At 46.2% G+C, this 19,915-nt stretch overlaps 1 protein-coding gene across 4 annotated transcripts in view; it reads right to left on the bottom strand.

Moving 5' to 3' along the window:
- Window positions 1-19,915, bottom strand: part of SNAPC4 (small nuclear RNA activating complex polypeptide 4) — a 32,816-nt gene that overhangs the window by 4,438 nt on the left and 8,463 nt on the right. For all 4 annotated transcript variants that reach the window (XM_083423396.1, XM_083423395.1, XM_083423394.1 and 1 more), the window contains exons 6-21: window positions 19,398-19,476; window positions 17,521-17,602; window positions 16,513-16,617; window positions 15,511-15,583; window positions 15,177-15,341; window positions 13,645-13,792; window positions 13,025-13,131; window positions 11,908-12,002; window positions 11,636-11,730; window positions 8,762-8,847; window positions 6,920-7,351; window positions 5,414-5,506; window positions 4,095-4,323; window positions 3,200-3,270; window positions 1,443-1,550; window positions 113-137 (exon numbers count right to left, since the gene is read on the bottom strand). In XM_083423396.1, coding sequence (XP_083279522.1) covers window positions 113-137; window positions 1,443-1,550; window positions 3,200-3,270; window positions 4,095-4,323; window positions 5,414-5,506; window positions 6,920-7,351; window positions 8,762-8,847; window positions 11,636-11,730; window positions 11,908-12,002; window positions 13,025-13,131; window positions 13,645-13,792; window positions 15,177-15,341; window positions 15,511-15,583; window positions 16,513-16,617; window positions 17,521-17,602; window positions 19,398-19,476 — 1,993 coding nt within the window. The remainder of the gene's footprint in view (window positions 1-112; window positions 138-1,442; window positions 1,551-3,199; window positions 3,271-4,094; window positions 4,324-5,413; window positions 5,507-6,919; window positions 7,352-8,761; window positions 8,848-11,635; window positions 11,731-11,907; window positions 12,003-13,024; window positions 13,132-13,644; window positions 13,793-15,176; window positions 15,342-15,510; window positions 15,584-16,512; window positions 16,618-17,520; window positions 17,603-19,397; window positions 19,477-19,915) is intronic.

The raw sequence follows: 19,915 nt of genomic DNA, 5'->3' as shown, positions 1-19,915 counted from the left end.
AGCAAGGGGTTTGCAAAAGAGGAGATGGGCAGCTCTTCCTAACCCGAAACACCATTGTGTAGACTGGCTGGACTGTTGAGACTAGTTTGGAACAACAGAAAAGGACAAATACCTTTTGGATCTTGCGCAGAGGGGGCCTGCAAAAGAAGGGAACAATTAGTTGCTTTGGGTGGCAGGCAGCTTTGGCCCATGTCTACCTCCTTTCCAAGAATTTCTCCTGCTCAGTTACCAGTGAAATGGGTCTAGGGGCACTCCAGATGCTGCCCACTGAGGATGGAAGTTGGGAGTCCATTATCCTCAGCAAACAGAATGACCAATGGTCAGGGATGATGGGAGCTGTAGTGAGGCAGCTGTCTTATACCAAGTCAGATCCATTGCTCCATCCAGTTCAGTATTGTCTACACTGATTGGCAGGCAAGACTCTCTAGGGTTTCAGGCCAGGGTCTCTCCCAGCCCTACCTGGAACTGCCATTGGGGAGCTTCTGAATATGAAGCAGGTGAACGACCCACAGGTCTATGTATCTAAGCCATGACAAAGCTTCAAGCAATCAACCCAAAGTCTAGTTGATCTGGAAAACTCATGATATTAGCCGCCATGAAGAGTGCGGCAGTCCCTGCTCGACAACCCCCAAGCTGATTCCAGCAATCAATGTTGTTCAAACATCCTACAAATCATAAAACTGTAGAGTTGGGACCACAAAGATTCATCCAGCACAACTCCCTGCAATGCAAGAATCACAGCTCAATAATCCCTGACCGATGGTCACCCAACCTCTGCTTTAAAACCTCCAGTGAAGCATACAGACACAGCAGAGCTTGGAAAAGGAGATGTGGCAGAGATCACATAAAGCTGCCCTTGGGTTTGGTTTGGAAGCTCCAGTTGATAAAAGAATGCTGTGGCCAGATGGCTGGTGAGAAGTTCTGGTCGAGAACAGGGGACCCCCTTGTTAAAACGGCTGCACCAGCTGCCCATTTCCCATTGAACCAGGTCCTTGTATTAATTTATAAAGCTCTGATCAGTTTAGGTCCTTTATACCTCACGGATTGCCTTAACCCTTATAATATCACAGCTTGATCTCTGAGATCATCTACAGGAGCATCGTCAGTCATTCCCTGAGTTGGTGAGGCTTACTCGACAGCAGCAACAACAAAGTGAAACTTGAGTGCCATTGGCCCAGTCCTGTGCAACTCTCTGCCACTAGAGATTCAGAAGGCACCTTCTGTGCCAGCTTTTAAATGCCTGCTGAAAACTTAACTATTCCTCCAGGCTTATGCAGGCAATTAGGAAGACATTCTTCCACACTGGTTAGGTGAGGTCTGTTTTTAACTTTTCAAAGCATTTTTTTCTTGTGTGGTTTAATGTCTGTTTGTTTGCTGTAAACCACTTTGATAGATTTTTTTTTAATGGCACGAATATTTTTATGATTAAATAGAAATCATACCTGCTCTGTCTTCTCTGCCTCCCCAATGGCAGACTTCAGCAGCTCCCTCTGCCGCGTCTTCCTCCTGTGGATGACTTTCATGCAGCCATGGATGTCAATCTGGAGCAGCTGCAAGAGTCCCACAGGCAGAGTCAGACTAAGCAGAGAAAAGGCAGGCTCAAAAGAAAGCAAATAATCCAATGCAGCTTACGCTTGGTGATGGCAAGAACGTAAAAGCCCTGCAGCCAAGGGGACCCATCTAGTCCAGCAACCTGTTCTCACAGTGGTGAACCAGATTCCTCAATGGGAAGAAGCCCACAAGCAGGAACTGAGCATAACAGCAGCAATTCTCCCCACTCGTCATTCCCAGCAGCTGGCATTCAGAGACATGACCTGCCTTGCACACTGGAGTGAGTATATATAAAACCTAGAATAGAATCATAGAATCATAGAGTTGGAAGAGACCACAAGGGCCATCGAGTCCAACCCCCTGCCAAGCAGGAAACACCATCAGAGCACTCCTGACATATGGTTGTCAAGCCTCTGCTTAAAGACCTCCAAAGAAGAAGACCTAAGAAGAGTCTGGCTGTGAGATTAGGCCAAGGGTGATCTATCTGGTCCAGAACCGTCCTAAAAACTTAGGAATCAAAATAGACTGCCTCTGGACAGTCAGCGCATGGCTGCCGGATCAGCACAATTTAGTCCAGCATCCTATCCTCACAGGGGCCACCCAAAATATATTAAAAAAATAATAATTGTCCAGTAGCACCTTAGAGACCAACTAAGTTTGGTTCTGGGTATAAGCTTTTGTGTGCATGCACACTTCTTCAGATACACTGAAACAGAAGTTACCAGACCCTTATATATAGTGGGAGGGTGGGGTGGGGTTTTTCTCAGAAGGGTAGGAGGAGATGGGTGAGTGACTCAATGGGTAGGATAAACCTGTGACTGTTAATGATTGCAGTGAATCCTACAAGAAAAAGCAAGGGATAGTATGCAGATGATTAGCATATGTAATGAGACAGGAATCCAATACCCATTGAGTCAATGCATCTCCTACTACCCTTCTGAGAAAAACCCCACCCTGCCCTCCCACTATATATGTTTGGTGACTTCTGTTTCACTGTATCTGAAGAAGTGTGCATGCACATGAAAACTTATACCCAGAACAAACTTAGTTGGTTGCTAGGGTGCTACTGGACATTTTTTTTTTACTTTTTTAATATATTTTGACTGCATCAGACCAACACGGCTACCTACCTGAATCAGGGGCCACCCAGACACCTCAAAGGGAAGCCCCCAAGCAGGACCCAAGGACAACAGCAATGCTCCCCACCTGCAATTCCCATAAAGTGGAATTCAGAAACATTTACTGCCTCCAACAGTGGAGGTAATTCATTGTCATTGTGGCTAGTAGCCACTGTGAGGCAAATAGACTAAGGTTGAGCACCATCCGAGTTGGTAGAAATGACTACATCTTGTGGTGCAATGGGTTAGTGCACCTGCCTGTTAAACCAGAAGGCTGGTAAGTTCAAGCCCACCCAGGGTTGCTCTGGGCAGGATTACTGCAATGCAGGGGGTTAAACTAGATGACCCTCCGGCCAACTCTACAATTCTATGATTCTAACTGTGCCCTGTCATTCCATAGTGGTCTTTCCTCTGAAGATGTCTAGAAAACACGTCAAGGAGCCTTAGCTGATTACCAGACTCTCCACTAAACTAATTCTGGTGATACACACATCATTCCCACAGAACTCCCCCCCCCCACACACACACACCTGGATGAAGAGGGTGAAGAGGGGTGTGCTTGTGAGGCAGGCAGCCTGCAGCTGCTTGGAGATTAATTCCACTGGAAAGAAAGAAAAAAGTGAGAGTCCATCAACAGGACCAGAACCTTGAGCCAAAAAGAAAAAAACACTTTGTATATTCTCCTCCTCTCTTCATGCCATGCTTCTCATTGCTCAAACTGAAATATTATGTCTGTAGGGATAAAAAAAAAAAATTAAGAACATAAGAGCTTGCTGCACCTGGCCAGTGGCCCATCTAGTCCAGCCTGTTGTTCTCACAATGGCCACCCACACCGCCCTATGGGAAGCCCACAAGCAGGAGTTGAGCACAGGAGCCCTCTCTGCTCCTGTGACTTCAAGCACCTGATATTCAAAGGCCCACTGTTCTGTCAGTGGAGGCAAAGAACAGCCACCCTGGCTAGTAGCCATCGAAAGCCCTCTCCTCCATGAATCTGTCCAATCCTTTAAAGCCATCCAGGTTGCCTCATCTGGGAGTAAACTCCACAGTTTAAGTCTGCACTGCATGAAGAAGGACTTTATCTGTCCTCAATCTTCAAACATTCAGCTTCATTGGATGTCTGAGTGCTAGCACTGTGAGAGGGTGAATAACTTTTCTCTCTCCACTTTCTCCACGCTGTGCATCACTTTATAAACTTCTATCATGTTGCCTTGTATATACCTTTTCTCTAAAAAACAACAACATCCAAATTATAGGGGAGTCACTCTGTCCCCTTGATCTGAAATGTTTTGCTATGTGCGTGAAGTTAAGCTTTCCCAAGAAAGGGCTTAACCATCATGTATTCAACATTCACTTGTGCACACACACACACACTTCAATCAAATACAGAAGAAGAAGAATCTGCTCAGAAGTTGCTGGTGGTCGGACCTTTAGACCTATGAGCAGCTTCTGTCTTGAGGCGCTGGGCCCAGTCCTGGACCAGGCTCCCAGCCCAGGGAATCACGGCCATCATCAGCCGTCGGAAAAGGGTGGTCTTCAACATCCCATCCTTCTGTCCCTTCTGGGGCTGGCCTCCTTCTCTGCTGGCCAGTGCCAAGTTTTTTGCAAGACATGTTTGGGATGTGAAGGCAAAACGCTTCTTCCTGTTGATTTCTTGCTGTGGAAAGAGATAGAGAGGAGTAAATCCTGTCCTCTGCCCGAAGGATAGTCAGGTCCACTAGGGCCACAACGGCTCATTTCTAGAGAGACCTGAAAGGAGCCAATACTTTGGCATTCAAAAGTTTGGGAAGTGGCTTTACTATAAAAGCTGATCAACAAACTACGCACTTCCAGGTCACCAAGTAAAAAGGATAAATTTGCAGAGAGGTCTGGTATGATTACATATGCCAATAAGGAAAAACATGGACAAAAGTATGTTCAGTCTTCTAATTTTATTGTACCAGCCTGATGTGTGTTCCTCTTGCTGTTGCTTGCCCAGTGAGGTGTTCTCTTTAAGCTGCTTTAATTGTAAATATTAAAAAGAAAAGAAAAGAGGGAGGCAGAACCATGTATGCCACCTTGAGCTCCTTAGGGAGAAACAGTAGGTTATAAATTAAATAAATAAACTCTGGAATACAGTATGTTTAAAACTGTTGAAACCTGCCTTGAAAGCAAAAGGATATCTTGCTGGAAATGGAAATGAAACAAACTCATCCAACTAAGCAGGCCTCGCTAAAAGATATTTGAACATATTTTTAAAAACAACAACATGCTCACATGGGGGAAGGTATGAAGCCCACTGCCCCATCATGCCAGCTTAACTCTGAAGCTCAACAGCCAATCTGAACTGAATGCCTCTAAATATCATCAGACATGTTGGCAAGAAAAGTATGGGGATCTATCTATCTAATCTACTGCATTTATATCCCAACTTTGCCCCCAAGGAGCTCAAGGTGGCATACATGGTTCTGTCCCCCTCCTCCACAACAACTCTGTGAGATAGGTTAGGCTGAAAGGCAGTGACTGTGACCCAGTCAGTGTGAAAGCGGAGTGGAATTTGAACCTGGTCTCTCCTAGGTCCTAGTTCTCTGAGAGATAGGTTGAGAGGCTATGACTGTGACCCAAGGTCACCTTGTGAGCTTCATGGCTGAATGGGGGGATTTGAACCCTTGTCCCTACACTACACTACACTGTCTCTCAAGGGAAGTTCCTTATCCTAAACCTAAGAGAGCCAGGAGGAGCTTCTGAACCATGGGAGGGAGACTTACGTTTCTCCGCTGCAACTCATAGCTGTTTCTCCTCAACACACATTTCACATAAGCCAAAGACACCCTCCAGGAGTCCTTCATCCTCCTGGGATTCTGCAAACAAAACAGGAAGGAGAAACACCCATCAACACCCATCAGCCAAACACAGATCCCAATCTATTTTCATTTAAGGGAAAGAAAGTCCTAGACAGAAAATCTTTATATTTTCAAAAGAATTGGTCTTATATATGATGTTGGTAGCTCAAATTGTCATTACAACTCAGCAGAAAATAGCCCAAAATCTTACACGGGATACTTGGTACCACCCACTCTGGAATACAGTTATAACAGAGAAAATAATAATACATAATTGGATATTTTAATGAGGACTAGAACCTCCAGGCACCTTTTATAGATATGGAATTCCTTTTTGACCCTCATAACACTTAGCAATGCACCCTCTAAGCCACTGCAATCTGCCAAATCCAATTGCAGAACTCTTGGTGAAGGCAGAAGTCTGTGCCTCTTTTCTCTTACAAGTCACTTCTCTGATTTCCTAGTATTGATAAAGAGTGACTCTCCATGAAGAAAAATCTCCTCAGGAAAATCTGAATGACAGCAGAGGCCTGTCACCTGACCTGCATTGGGAGCAAGGCAATCTGGGAACTGGAGGGGCCACCTTCCCACTACAGGGCAAGTGCAGCTCAGAACCTGCATATTCCTACCTAGTGGAGTGAGTGGGAGGGACAAGATCCCCTCCTCTCTGTAGGAAAATAATAACATGAGCACAAAAACTGATCTTGTGGGCCTGGAAGAAATGGAGAAATGGACCAGCTGCAGAAAGCTTTTCCCTGCCTGATAGCAGGGAATTTGCCACAGGAGGGGAAGCCAGCTCATTTACATGTCTGGGTTTGATTCCATACAGGACGAGGTACTGGAAAGAAGTTTCTCCCTCTGCCTTTTCTTAAGCAATGAACAGATGCAGAAGGAACTTTGATTCATATACATACAAAGCTGGTCGTTTCTCTTTAACATGAAGTAAGTTTCTAATCCTCGTGGCTCTGAGGAACAAAGGAAGCTGCTTTCTACGGAGTCAAACCCTTGAGTCTCTTTGGTTCAGCACTGTCTCTACACTGACTAGCAGCGGCTCTCCAGGGGTTACAGGTAGGGAGCATCCTCTAAGCACTGAAGTGCAGCCCTTCCTCTCAGCATAAAGACTATAACAATCCTCAAGGTTCTGAAGGATGGGCTGAATTGAACAGAAATATAGGAATCTGCCTTGGACTGAGTCAGACGGAATATGTCCACCAAGATCAGTTTTTTCAACACTGACCAGCAGCAATTGCTCTCCAGGGCTTCAGGCAGGGGTTTCCCCCAGCCCTACCATTGGGTACTGAACCTACACGCAAAGCAGACACTTGCCAGATATAGCCTTTCCCCTAAAACTAAAGTAAGATCCTGGTTCTGAAGAAACAGAAACCTGGGCCAGATGCTCTGCCTCTGAGCCAGGGCCCCTTCCCTACGTACCTTGCTGCCTTCTGCCACCAAGCTCTCCTTTGCTCCAATCAGGGCAGGGGGCAAATCACTGGGAGAAGCAGTGGCAGGGGGAGAAGCCTCTGCCTTCTGGGGCTGCTCTTCCTCCTCCCCCGCCTTCAGGACCCTGGGGAACATCCCATGCTTCTGGTCTACGTTGAAGCCCTTGGACAGCAGTGTGACAGAGGCCAGGTTCTCTGATGATATGCCCTTCCTGGTAGGTACCCAGAGGTCAATGCTGGGCACCTCCCAGTGCCCACCAGCCATGGCCTTGTGGGTCCTGGTTGCCTTCTCCTCCACACTCTCCTCCTCTTCCTCCTCCAGGGACAGCTCTAGATCAGAATCTTCGCTGCTGGACAAGCAGAGGCTGGGCTGCCGGGGCTTTCGGTGGGTGCAGCCCTCCTGCTTTGGCTTCCGCCTCTTCTTCTGGAAACAAGAGACAGAAAAAAGAGCAACCTCAGATTAATCGCAAGAACAGCTGCAATGGTCGTTCACATTTCAAGAGGCGTTGGTGGCATAGTGGTTAGAGCGATGGTTTCCACAGAGGGCAGTGAGATATCATAGGGGGGAGCTAAGAGGCAAGAAGGTGCAGGGGGTGCTGGAGGTGGAAGTAACAGGTATCAGACTTTAAAAGCTGGTTCCCCTGGATCAAATTCATATATTTTGCAGGAATAATTAAACAAGATGGGTTCAATCTGATTTTGAATAAATATGCAATCAACTGTGATGGTTTTGATCTTATTGGGCGATTATCTTTCTTAATTGGCCATGCAGCATACATGGCACACATAGCTTTAGATAAATTCATGGAGTAGAGTCCCGCATACAGAGCACAGTTAACTAAACTCCAACAGGAGACAGTGATGGCCCCCAACATAGACAGCTTCAAAGGAGGATTGGAGAAATTCACGGAAGAAAAAAGCTATCAGTGCCACTAGCCACTTTGGCTATGCTCTGCCTCTATGGTCAGAGGGAGTATTGCTTCTGAATACCGTATTTTATTATTTCAGGGAAGGGCTAAAGCTCAGTGGTAGAGCATTTTATGTGCAGTAAGCTGTCCAGAGTGACTAGGGAAACCCAGCCAGATGGGTGGGGAATAAATATTTTTTAAAAAAAATATAATTTTTTTATCTGCTTTGCATGCAAAAGGTCCCAGGAAGGATCTCTATGACTGGAACCCTGGGGAGCCCCTGCTGCCAGTCAGCATCAACAATACTGAGCTAGATGGTCCAAAGACATCATCAGAATAAGGCAGTTTCCTCCAAGCTGACTGCACCCTTTCCCCGCCCTGCCTTGGTAACCTAGAGGTGTGGGCAAACTGACTGAAATGAGCTCTATGTGGGGCTATCCTTGAAAACTGCAGAGAAAGTTCTACCTCCCTTGTTGGAAGAGTAAATGCCTCTAAATAACAGTTCCTGGGGATCCCATGTGGGGAGAGCAGTGCTGCTGTGCTCAGGTCCTGCTTGTGGCCTTCCATTGGGATATTTGGGTGGCCACCTTCAAGACAGGATGATGGGCCAAGATGGTCCCCCTTTGGCCTTATCCAGCAGCCAAGCTTTTCTTAAGGTGGCCTGTCATGACAGCAGAACCTTCATGCTCAGGGACACTGTACAGTACCTCTGAATACTGGACAATGGGGAACAACAGTCAGAGAGTTGCTATTTCACTCAGGTTCTGCTTGGGGGTTTCCCATGGGGACATCTGGCTGGCCCCTGTGAGGACTGGATGCTGGGCTGGATGACTGCCATTGACCTTATGCAGATGACTCTGCTTATATGTTTTCATATTTATGGGAGCACTTCTAAATCCCGAAAGGACCCTAGAAGTTGAACTTACCCGATAGCCCAGCAAAACTTTCCACTTGCTCAGGCACTGAGTCCCTGAACGATGGGGCAACTCTGATGCTATCTTTGCCCAGTGACCTTTAGGAAGAAGAAGAAGCAAGTCAGCTATTTCACCCACCATAAAACACCTGCACTGGGGAGTTGTTGGTGTTGCTGAACTACAACTCGTCTCCTCCTCCCTGGTCATAGGCCATGCTTGCTAGGACTGATGAGAGTTGTGGCCAAGCAACATCCAGAGGACTAAAGGATTCCAGCATCTGGTATATCTTAGAATCTTAGGAGTGTAGAGTTGGAATGGTTCCCAAGGATCATGTAGTCCAACCCCCTGCAATGCAGGAATCACAACTAAAGCATCCCTGACAGATGGCCATCCAACTGATGCTTTAAAACCACCAATAAAGCAGGCTGACGGGACATGTAGAATGACAATAGTGCAGCACAACTATTGTTACTATTATTCAGAGGCGTGAACTCAACAAGCCTAGGACAAACCCCCATGAACCTGCTAATGTGGGCAGCAGGAATACGAATAATGATAGGTCTGGGAAAGAGGAGATACTGGCCTTTCTACAGGAGGAATCCCCGGTAAGAGACTCACCCAACCAAGAAAGGCGTTTGCAGACCAAGGGACTGGATCCAACTACATGCTGAATCAACATGTATGACTCTATATTTCATCATCACCTCTGCCCACAGAACAGACTTTCTCACAGTTATGTAGGAGGAGCAAGCAAGATCAGAAACTACACAGATGTCTGGGGATTGTCTGAACTCAATCAGGAGATGCACACTGGGAAGCCGGTCACCCCGAGCGCTGAGCTGCGATTGCCCCCAGCCAAGGACCAACCAGAAACCTTCCTGATAGATAACACAATGCCAAACTTGCCGGATGAATCACAAACTGTTAAGCAACCTATTCTCCCACCTGTGTTCCAGGACTGCCTCAAAGCCCATCTGCAAGAAGTTAATATTTTAGTTCCTCAACCTTCATCTTGCCCCGCAAATGCTGACTTGGCTATGCCGGCACTAGAGGACACCTCAACAGAAGAAGAACTCCCGGGAATGATTTCTGGGACACACATTCCCATCGATGCTCTGTCCTAGCGATCCTGCCCCCAAAATTGGCTACTTGACTTCGAACAAGGAGTTGACAGCAGACAGTTCAAGAAGTGCCAAGACTAGGGACCATGATCTAACAACTGGTGCCTCTGAGGCACTAAAGGAATTGCTACAGGTTCCGCCCGGGGCCCCTAGTGATAGCCAATCTAATGACACCCACTTGTGCCAAGGTGGGGAACCCAGTGCTACATTCTTCCCTGAAGTTGCTATCGTGGAATGTGGCAGGATGGTCCTCAAAGTTATGCTATCCTGACTTTGTTAAGTTAATAAGAGAGCAGGATAGAGTTTGTCTACAAGAAACTTGGTCAACACAGCACATTGACTTTGCTGGCTATAACGCCTTTGAAGTTCCGGCAGTCAAACTCCACTACAAAGGCAGGCTCTCGGGTGGCTTGCTAACCCTGGTGGCTCCCCATATAAAATGTGAACACATTCTCTTGGCTATGCAAATTGCAAACTTTTAGCAACAAAGATAGAGCTGGAAAGCCAGGTCATGTTACTGGTCAATGTGTATATTCCTCCCACCTATACTGTCATAGACAAGAATCATCAATGGGATCTCCTTGCACACGTGCTCAAGAATTTGGGCACCATTTGCCCCTATTGTCCTGACAGGGGATGTTAATGCCCGCCTAGGCCAAAGGAGGGAAGTATATACAAAAGCTTGGGAGATCTTGGACTCTACGGCTCTTCCTGGCTTCTGCTTGTGGGAACGAGAATCACGGGACTTAGAAATCAACCTGGCGGGCCTATGGCTCACCAAGCTGTCTACCACCAGAGCCTTGGTGTGGCTCAATGGGCTGCCAGATTGGGAAGGCTCTGGGAACTTTACCTTCCTTTCCCCACAAGGAAATAGTGTGGTAGACTATATTCTGGTCCCCACTAAATTGCTGCCCCATGTGATTGAGTTCCACATAGGCGATCCTATGCTTAGTGACCATCTCTCCCTTCAATGTAAATTTGTCCTTCCATCGAGAGTGCCATAAAATTTAATCAATCCACTCCTCCAGGTACCATGTCCTCAGTACATAAGGATTCGAGTTAACAAGCATACTCTATCATCTTTCCAAATCATGGTGTATTCTGATCGCGTGACTTATTTGATCTCGGTAGGGAGTGGTGAACTTTCTCCTGTAGCTAGGGTCGCTTGGTTTGAGGAGCTTATGGGCATCCTAATAACCGAACTGCCCCATTCTCACTTGCACAGGCCATCTAAGAAATCGGGGTTCGGCGAGTGGACTGATAACAAAATCAAAGGCCTTAAAGTAGAGGTTAGGAGAATTTACAGAGACAGAGGTTATACACTTCTTATTACAGGGGAGAGACCAGGAGCTGACCAAGACAATAGCTAAGTTCCTCTATTTGATTTTTTTGTCACCAAAGTACGCTACAGGATCCTGCACTTGCTGGAGACCCACAGAGATGAAAGAGATTGCTCACCTCTTCTTCCCTTTGGCAAATGACTGTACTGTTGAAATAGTGACGAGATCGCACTGGCCTATTTATTCTGAATGTATTCTGAATTTCCTATGTGATGCCAATAAAGTTTACATGACTTGACTATTATTTAGATTGCACACTAGCCATGAAATCCCAGGAACTACAATTTCTGTGCCCCAAGTTTTAAAATTACCCAAGGAAAAAGAGTCTGCCACTTTCCAAGGTAATAGAATCATAGAATTGTGGAGCTGGAAGTTACACCTAAGGGTCATCTAGTCCAACTCCCTGCAAGGAAGAGCCGCCTTACCCACACCATATTTCTCAGTCAGCTCGATGAGCTTCATTTCCTCCTCCTCACTCCATTTGCCCTTCTTGATGTCACAGTGCAGGGCATGCAAATACCTGCAGCAATTGGGGGGGGGGGCAAGAAAAAAAAGATGTTGCAGAGTGTTACACTCCTTCTGTCCTCAGGCCACTGCACCTCAACTCAGTCAATCAATCTGGCAGTCTGAACCCTACCCTCTGGAGCAGCAGAAACAAGCTTGCTCCATCTTCCATGTGAGGGAAGGGGACACTGACCTGTCTCGGCACTGGATATCATTCCTGCCGGGAACCTCCATCCGAATCTTGTACCAGTCCTGTGCTCCGTATTTAGCAACAGCCTTCAGCAGCACCTGCGGGAGTGGGGACACACAAAAGCTGATTCTTCACATGACATTTATTATTATTTATTAAGCTTAGTGGTCGCTTGCTACCTAAAAGGTATTTGAGCAACTTGCATTGAAAAACACAGAAATGCATTAGATGCGTAGTCTAAATAAGCACTAATGTCTCTCTTCTATGCTGGAGAGAGGTAGTGGTGGTGTAGTGGTTAGAGCCACAGTTCGCAATGTGAGTGGTGGGATGACCTAGGGCAAGGAGGCAGACAACAGTGCTGGAAGTGTCAATGCCTATCTGTGGAGAGGAAAGCTGCTCTTTCCATGCCTGGCAGGGCTCTAAGTCAGTCTACCTTTTTTAGGAAAGTGTTTCCCATATTGTTTCCAGTATCACCTGCTCTGTTATCACTGGACTTGAGCCCATACAATAGTCTAAAATACAAAGACCTTGTACACTTGTTATTATCAATTAGTAGTAGCTCAGCAATGGAAACAACCTACTGAAATCCCATAGTGATGCTAGATGATGTTGCTCGGTCAGAAAGCCTTACCTACCCAATCTCAGTGAGACTAGGCTCCCTTTCTGAATGAGACAGAAAATGCTTTTGCTCCACCTTCCATACAGGAATGCTTGTGGAGAGGATATTTAATTTAACATTTCTCCAATAAATTTGAAGGATATATAGTATTTGCTGTCTCTGAAGACCCATCAGTATATCTCTCTCATCCATCTCAGTATAAAGCACTTTCCCATATATTCCTATTTAATTTAGTCCTTTGTTCAGAACCTTGAGGACTAGTATCTAACTTTATGTTAAAGGGAAACGGCTATAGTTCAGTGACAGAGCACCTGACTGGCATGCAGAAGGTCCCAGGTTCCATTTCCAAGTAGGGCTAGGAAGCAGCTCCCTGACTGAACTATTAGGAGAGTCGTTGCTGCTGCCAGTCAGTGTGGGCAATATTGAGCTATATGGACCAAATATCAGCTTATCAGGCTTACACTAATCCCCACCCCCAAAGGCAACAGGAAAGGGCCTTACAGCATCTTCCTCTGGAGTCCAGGCTCCTCGCTTCAAGTTGGGGTCCACTCTCTTGGTCCACCTATAGATCAGCTGGGCGGAGTCCCTGCCCTCCATATAATAGGCAACTGTAAATAGATAGAAGAGGGTGTCTCATTGGTTTCTCATTGTCATCAATCGAGCCTCATCAACTTGGGGAGCAGCCAACAATGCTCCAGTGGATCTCAGTGTTCAAACTGGGATATCATAAGCGTTCAAGTGATCCCAGAGGTACACTGGACCTAAGCTGTTCAGGGTTTTGCAAAGTAATACAAGGTCATTGAACTTGGCTTGGTAGGAGATGGGCAGCCAATGCAGCTGTTTTAACAAGGGTGTTCCATGTTCTCAGCCAGAAGCTCCTGTCTTCAGTCTAGTCACAGCATTATGCCCCAGCTGGAACTTCCAAGCCAGAACTAAAGGCAGCCCCACACAGAATACACTGAAGTAGTCCTTCCTCAAGGTTACAAACGCATGGACTACAGCAGTCAGGCTATCCTCATCAAGGAACAGCTAGGCTACAGTCTTGACAAGGAAAGCTATGAAAGAAGGGGGGGTACTGGCATTGTGAGGAGGAGGGTCTTTCCCCCAGGGACACTACTTACTTTTCCGGTATGGAATGTGCTTCCCAACCCTCATTTCTTGGACCAGCTGCAGGAGTATCTGGTCCTCTTCTGGGCTCCACTCACTCTTCTTGAATTCCTTGTTGGAGGCCTGGAACTTCTGCAGGCATTGGAAAGCTGTGCGCTGTGTCTGGAGAGTACAGGAAAGCAAAGAGGAGGGGTGAGGAGAGGAAGCAAAAGTGTGAGGGGGAAGAGGAGGCACAGGTGGAGCAGCTGTCTATGTTAAGAGTTCCCCAAGTTGGCCTTCTCAGGGAGAGTCAGGTGCAAAAAGCACATTAAGAGGGCACTGCAGGAAAATAGGCCAAGCATCAACATAGAACTAGGGGTGCTCTTCCACTTGTGGAATGCCTTCCCCTCACAAAATTGCCAGGCACCAACCTTAAAAAGGTTACTTAACTCAAACTTTTAGTAACTGCTAACCTCCCCACTTAATTTCTAAAGGCCATCGATTCCGTTCTAAGATTAGTTCTTTGATCATTGATCTATTCCCTATCTGCAGGCATTGTCTTAATGCCTTGGGGGTGGGGGGGGATAGGATTCCACAGGAGGGCACTAATAGGCAAGGGGACAGCAGACTAGCACCACTGGGTCAACTGCATTAGTTTTCTTGAATTAATTAAACTGAATAGTTTTAACTGGATTTTAAATGAATGTGCATTTAACTAGGACTGTTTTGAGTTTTATTGTGTATTATTCCTAAGTAGGCATAAAGGTAAAGGTACCCCTGCCCGTACGGGCCAGTCGTGACTGACTCTGGGGTTGTGCGCCCATCTCACTTAAGAGGCCGGGAGCCAGCGCTGTCCGCAGACACTTCCGGGTCACATGGCCAGCGTGACGAAGCTGCTCTGGCGAGCCAGCACCAGCGCAGCACACGGAAACGCCGTTTACCTTCCCGCTATAAAGCGGTACCTATTTATCTACTTGCACTTAAGGGTGCTTTCGAACTGCTAGGTGGGCAGGAGCTGGGACCGAACGACGGGAGCTCACCCCGCTGCGGGGATTCGAACCACCGACCATACGATCGGCAAGTCCTAGGCACTGAGGTTTTACCCACAGCGCCACCTGCGTCCCTTTGAGTAGGCATAGCACAACACTATTCTGAATACAGTGTACCTCAGGTTACAGGCACTTCAGCTTACAAACCCAGAAATAGTACCTTGGGTTAAGAACTTTGCTTCAGGATGAGAACAGAAATTGTGCTCCAGTGGCGGCACGGCGGCAGCCAGAGGCCCCATTAGCTAAAGTGGTACCTCAGGTTAAGAACAGTTTCAGGTTAAGAACGGACCTCCAGAATGAATTAAGTTCTTAACCCGAGCTACCACTCTAATGCTTTTTACAAGGGTAGGGTTGGGAGCACTGGGGATGTGTTTGTGGAACCAAGGGGATGGGGCCTTAAAATGTTTGGGAACCACTGCTCTAAATAAATAACAATGAATAATATTCACACAGCAGCATCAGTGCCTTTCCCAGACTCCTTCCCACCCCTAGTCAAGAGCCTGATCCATGGGCCTCACCCCCAACTCCAGGGCGATGGCTTCCCAGTCCTGGCAGTTGTGCCTGGTGGCAATTTCCTTCATCTTTTCGACCTCCTCCTCATTCCACTCCCTCTTGCTGATGCTGGGGTGCTCGAAGTTCTGCCAGTACTTCCTCAACTCCTTCGCATTGCGGGTTCCTTCAAACTAGGGAGATGCGGAAGAGTAAAAGGGACCGCACAGCCTGCACCACGAATAAAAAGGCCACAGGCCACATGAAGCGCAAGGGGCCACCCTCCTTCCATAGCTGCCCCATCACAAACCATTTTTAAGCAATGAAGGGGAGCCCACCTCACCCCTGCCCACAACGACTCACATTTATGTTGGCGATCTTCTCCCAGTCGTGCTCATCCAACCTGTTCCCCAACAAAGATCCCTCCGGCAATTGGCTAGACTCCGCAAGAGACAGAAGTGACATTTAGGGGAGAAACCAGCACCCAAGGGAGCAGGGTGAGCTGTGCTACTACCCTCTTGCTCTCTCACTGAGCGCTGCAAGATGGGACCTTAACTCTCAGTTCTGGCACCCTCACAGGCCCAACTTCCCACTTGGTGGAGCCGCAGAAGTGGGCCGTATTTATGGCAGCTGTTCCCAGGCTTTGGAACAGCTCCCTTCCTAGAGAAACTAGACAAGATCTGCAACCTAGCTAAATACAGAGGCAGAATTCTTACATAATAATAATGGTATCTAGTTAGGTTTAGGGATGATCACAGTGTGCTACAGTCACAACCAATCACTCATTGGCATAAGTCTGGGGCACAGGTGATGGTGCTACTAAAGGTGTTGACTCATTAAAAGAATAATACTTAACCCTTGTATATTTTGCCAGTTTTTCTGCTTCAACAAACAGCATGCTTAGGCACAGGGAGACATTTAGGGTCAGTGCCATCTAGAGAATTTCAGCAGGCCTCATAAAATGGAAGGCAGGTAACATAAACAAATTTAATAATGTCCCTTGATAAATTTAATAATTTAATAATTTTCCTAGAGAAAATAGACAACATCCCTCCTTCTTGTTTTCCTGCTAGCAGGTGAAGATATTCTGACAGGCCTTTGCTAACTGACTGTTGGTTTTTTGTTTTTTAAAAAATGGAAGGGCTTTTAAATAATGCTGTGCTATTTTTACTGTTTGTGTTTTAAGAAATTTGTTTTTTTTTGTATTGTTTTATTTCTATCACAATTCAATTGCGTCTTGACAAATATATTTCATACGTTTTTCGTTTTCAGTATTTTGCCTGTGTCATTTTAATTTATGTAAGCCGTCTGGGGAAAAGACAGGATATAAATAATTATGAAAATAATAATTAGCAGGCTTCTTACTTTATATCTTCTATTTCCTGTGTTGTTTCCTGGATCTGCTTCCACAAAATCTGCCTCCCCATCTCATCCTCCAATTTATCCCGCTTCTCATTCAGATAGTCAAGCCTGGTCAGAAACATTTCCAAAACATTTAAGAGACATTCACATATGTGTAAAAAGAAGCATGCAACGAATGCACTGGGAACAATACTAGAAAATCTGGACACAAAACTCTGTATCTCTCAACCACGCCCTAAAACTCATGTCAAGTTCAAATTCAGTTCCTTTGCACACAGGTCAAAGCTAAGGAGTGTCTCGGATAAGGAAAATTCATTTTTAACCTAGAAACCTTGGGGTTTTGTGTTGCTACAAAGAAATAAGCATCAGCCTCAAAGTGCTGTGAATATTCACGAAGCAAATGCTATTTTTGTCACAGACGAAAGCACAGCCCCACTGTGTCTGAACTATGAGGAATGGCAAGGTATAGATGACTCACAAATTAGCCACATTTAACCTGTGTGATTTCAACTTTACAAATCTAAAATTGCACAAATTAAATACACAGAAGGCAGAGAACTGAAAAGCTCTTTCTGTGTCAGTTTTCCAGGTGCGGAAAGAACTCTTAAGCTCTCAGATTTGCTTGCCAGGCTCTGGGAGACTATTGAGGGATCTCGCAGGAACTCACGACAGCCAAAGCCCAGGAAGCAAGGTGGAGAGCTTAAAAGCAGTTAAGCACTGTCCAATGTTTTTAAATGGCCATTTCCCGGTTTTCAAAGGGTTGTTTTGTGCTATATGGGATTCCACCTTCATGTGATACCCCCAGAACGTAACCCCTCCATAAGTCACAAGTCAACTGTCCAAACGTTTTGAACAAATAAAGACAACTAAGAGGTAACAAGAATTGGGAAATCAAGACACTTCTGGGCTAGATGGAGCAAAGGCCCTGATTCAGCACAGAATACTTTGCTCTCCCAGTCCCACTTCTTTGGGAAAGGGGAGTGTTTTGTGGGAGCCCCCTTCTGTACTTACTTCAAGAGCTTGGGCTGAAGCAGGTGCTGCAATTGGTCACTCATGACAGACTGACGGAGCAGCAGCTTCTCTTGGCTTTTCCCTATGGAAGACCAAGGTGGGGGGGAGGTGTTACAGAAGGTCACCAAGTAGTGGGAAGGAAAGCCAGGAGCCCAAGGGGAGGTGAAGCCAAAGCCAACAAAAGGCAGAGCCTGCTCTCTCTAGTCTGTCCCCATCTCTCTCTCAGTAGTGGCTGCGTTCCTCTTTGGGATTAGTGGGGTGGAAGACAGGGAGCCCAAGCCAATGAGAGGTGGAACCAACTCAATATACTTTGCCCCCATCCTCCTCTTCCCAGCTGAGGGGGCAACACTGGGGCTGACAAGGGGAAGCTGGCGGGCGGGTCCATGATTGTAGGAGTATCTCCCCATTCTTATTCCATCCCTGAATTCATTTTGTGCAGCTAGAGCTTGACAGTCTGAAATCTGTGTGTGAGCTGATTTCCTAATAGAACAGACAGACTCTTTTTTAAATAGAAATGTGCACACGACTGTGTACTGTTACAGCTCATAGCACAACTGAAAAGAATGGAAGGTAAACAGATAAGATACAACAATAAGAGAACAAAATACTAGCAGATCAGCCAATCATAGTAGTTACACTAAGTCCTGGGTCAAGAAGAGAACAAAGATATCAACATAGATAACTGAAAGCAGTTTTTCATTTAAAACATGTATCTACCGGCGTTTCTTTGGGGAACGTGGGTTAGGGAGCACCCTTTACAAGTTCCTCCAACATTCTGGTGTTAGCAATAGAATGGGAAGGTTGGGTTGCACTGCTCAGAACAGCCAAACAATCTCTGAGAGGTTTAATAATGGTGCCAACATGTTGTAACTGTTTAACTCTGAAGGGAAGAATTGCTGGAATTGTCTGATTGATTAAGTGGTCATCAGCTGTGTAGCTGGACACGTATAGAAGATGGTGTCTGACAGCATCCAAGGACAGCCTCTTTCTGATTTTTCAGAAGGCTAACCCTATGTATATTTGTATTAATAAGGCCTAATTTCTCACTTAAAGCCTGTGTCTCTTGGCATTCCTTTGGGGAACTGTATATAAATTCTTCCAACATTCTGGTGTAAGTCATAGATGAGAAGGTTGGGGTGGGCAGGGGAAAAGAGCCAAAGGATCTCTTGAGTGGTTTAAGAATGACGACAGTATGTTTGATGGAAAAAATTGTTCTAATCATTTGGTTCTTTTGTAATCACATGTGTAGCTTAGCAGTGTACTATAAACTAGATTTAAGAGCATGCAAATCGCAGCTAGCTCCTGTTTTTTTCAGGAGACTGACTCCTACATATGTTTGGATCAATAAAGGCCTAATATTTATTTTTTTTCACATTTAAAGTCTGTGTCTATTTGGTGTTACTTTGGGAACCCCAGCTGGGGCACACCCTTTATAAATTTATCCAACAACAGCACCCCACCCCAGACTGCTGTTATAAGGCAAGCAGGTGGGGGCTAACCAAGGGCAGACTGAGGTTGGTGGGTCATTTGCCCCATTTCCCCAGTGGACTAGACGCCCTGCTGCTGATAGGAAAACTCCAACCATCGTCATTTGCTCCCTTGAATTCTGTTTGTTGGAAAAAGAGAAGGAAGGTGGTGGGCTCTCTCCTTTGCTGGAGTTTTGAAAAGCTGGTTGGTCACTTGTCAGGGATTCTTAAGCTGCGATTCCAGCATTGCAGGGAATTGGGATAGATGACTCTTGGGGTGGGGGGGGGGGTGGCCCTCTTTTAACTCTACAATTCCATGGTTCCAGAAACCAAGTCAGCTCATGCTGAAGGTTTCAATCAATTCAAACCTAAAATAAGTATGTTGTTGTAGCCCCCCCAAATCCCTCTTACATTTGATAGTGAGCAGCTCCGCAAAAGACTTGATGCCTTGTTTTGCTTTTTCCCTGGTGTCACTGTTGGCAGGAGGGCCCTAAAGAGGGGGAGAGAGAAAGGGCATTACAAATGTCACAGAAAAATACCACTTTGGTCCTCAATCTCTGTTGTCAGACAAGCCCCACTGGTGGCTTTCAAAAGTGTGCACAGTGTCAGAAGTGTTTGCATGGGTTGCTCTGGATATGAACGGGATCCGTTCCGGAGCCCCGTTCGCATCCTCAAGTAAACGTAAGATGCGACTGTGCGTCTGCGCGTGCCGCGTTTCGCCGCTTCCACGCATGATGTCATTTTTAGCGTCTGCGCATGTGCAAGCGGCGAAAACCGGAAATAACGCGCTCCGTTACTTCCGGGTCGCCGCAGAGCACAACCCGAAAATATTCATCCTGAAGCTACTTCAACCCGAGGTACGACTGTATTTGTTTGTTTAAAAAAAGTGCTGCTTGAATGTAAACAAACAAACAAACCTCAAAGCAGTT

This window comes from Podarcis tiliguerta, assembly GCF_965153285.1.
Source record: "Podarcis tiliguerta genome assembly, chromosome: Z".
In the NCBI taxonomy this organism is placed as follows: domain Eukaryota; kingdom Metazoa; phylum Chordata; class Lepidosauria; order Squamata; family Lacertidae; genus Podarcis; species Podarcis tiliguerta.
This window is presented reverse-complemented; position numbering and strand designations above follow the sequence as displayed.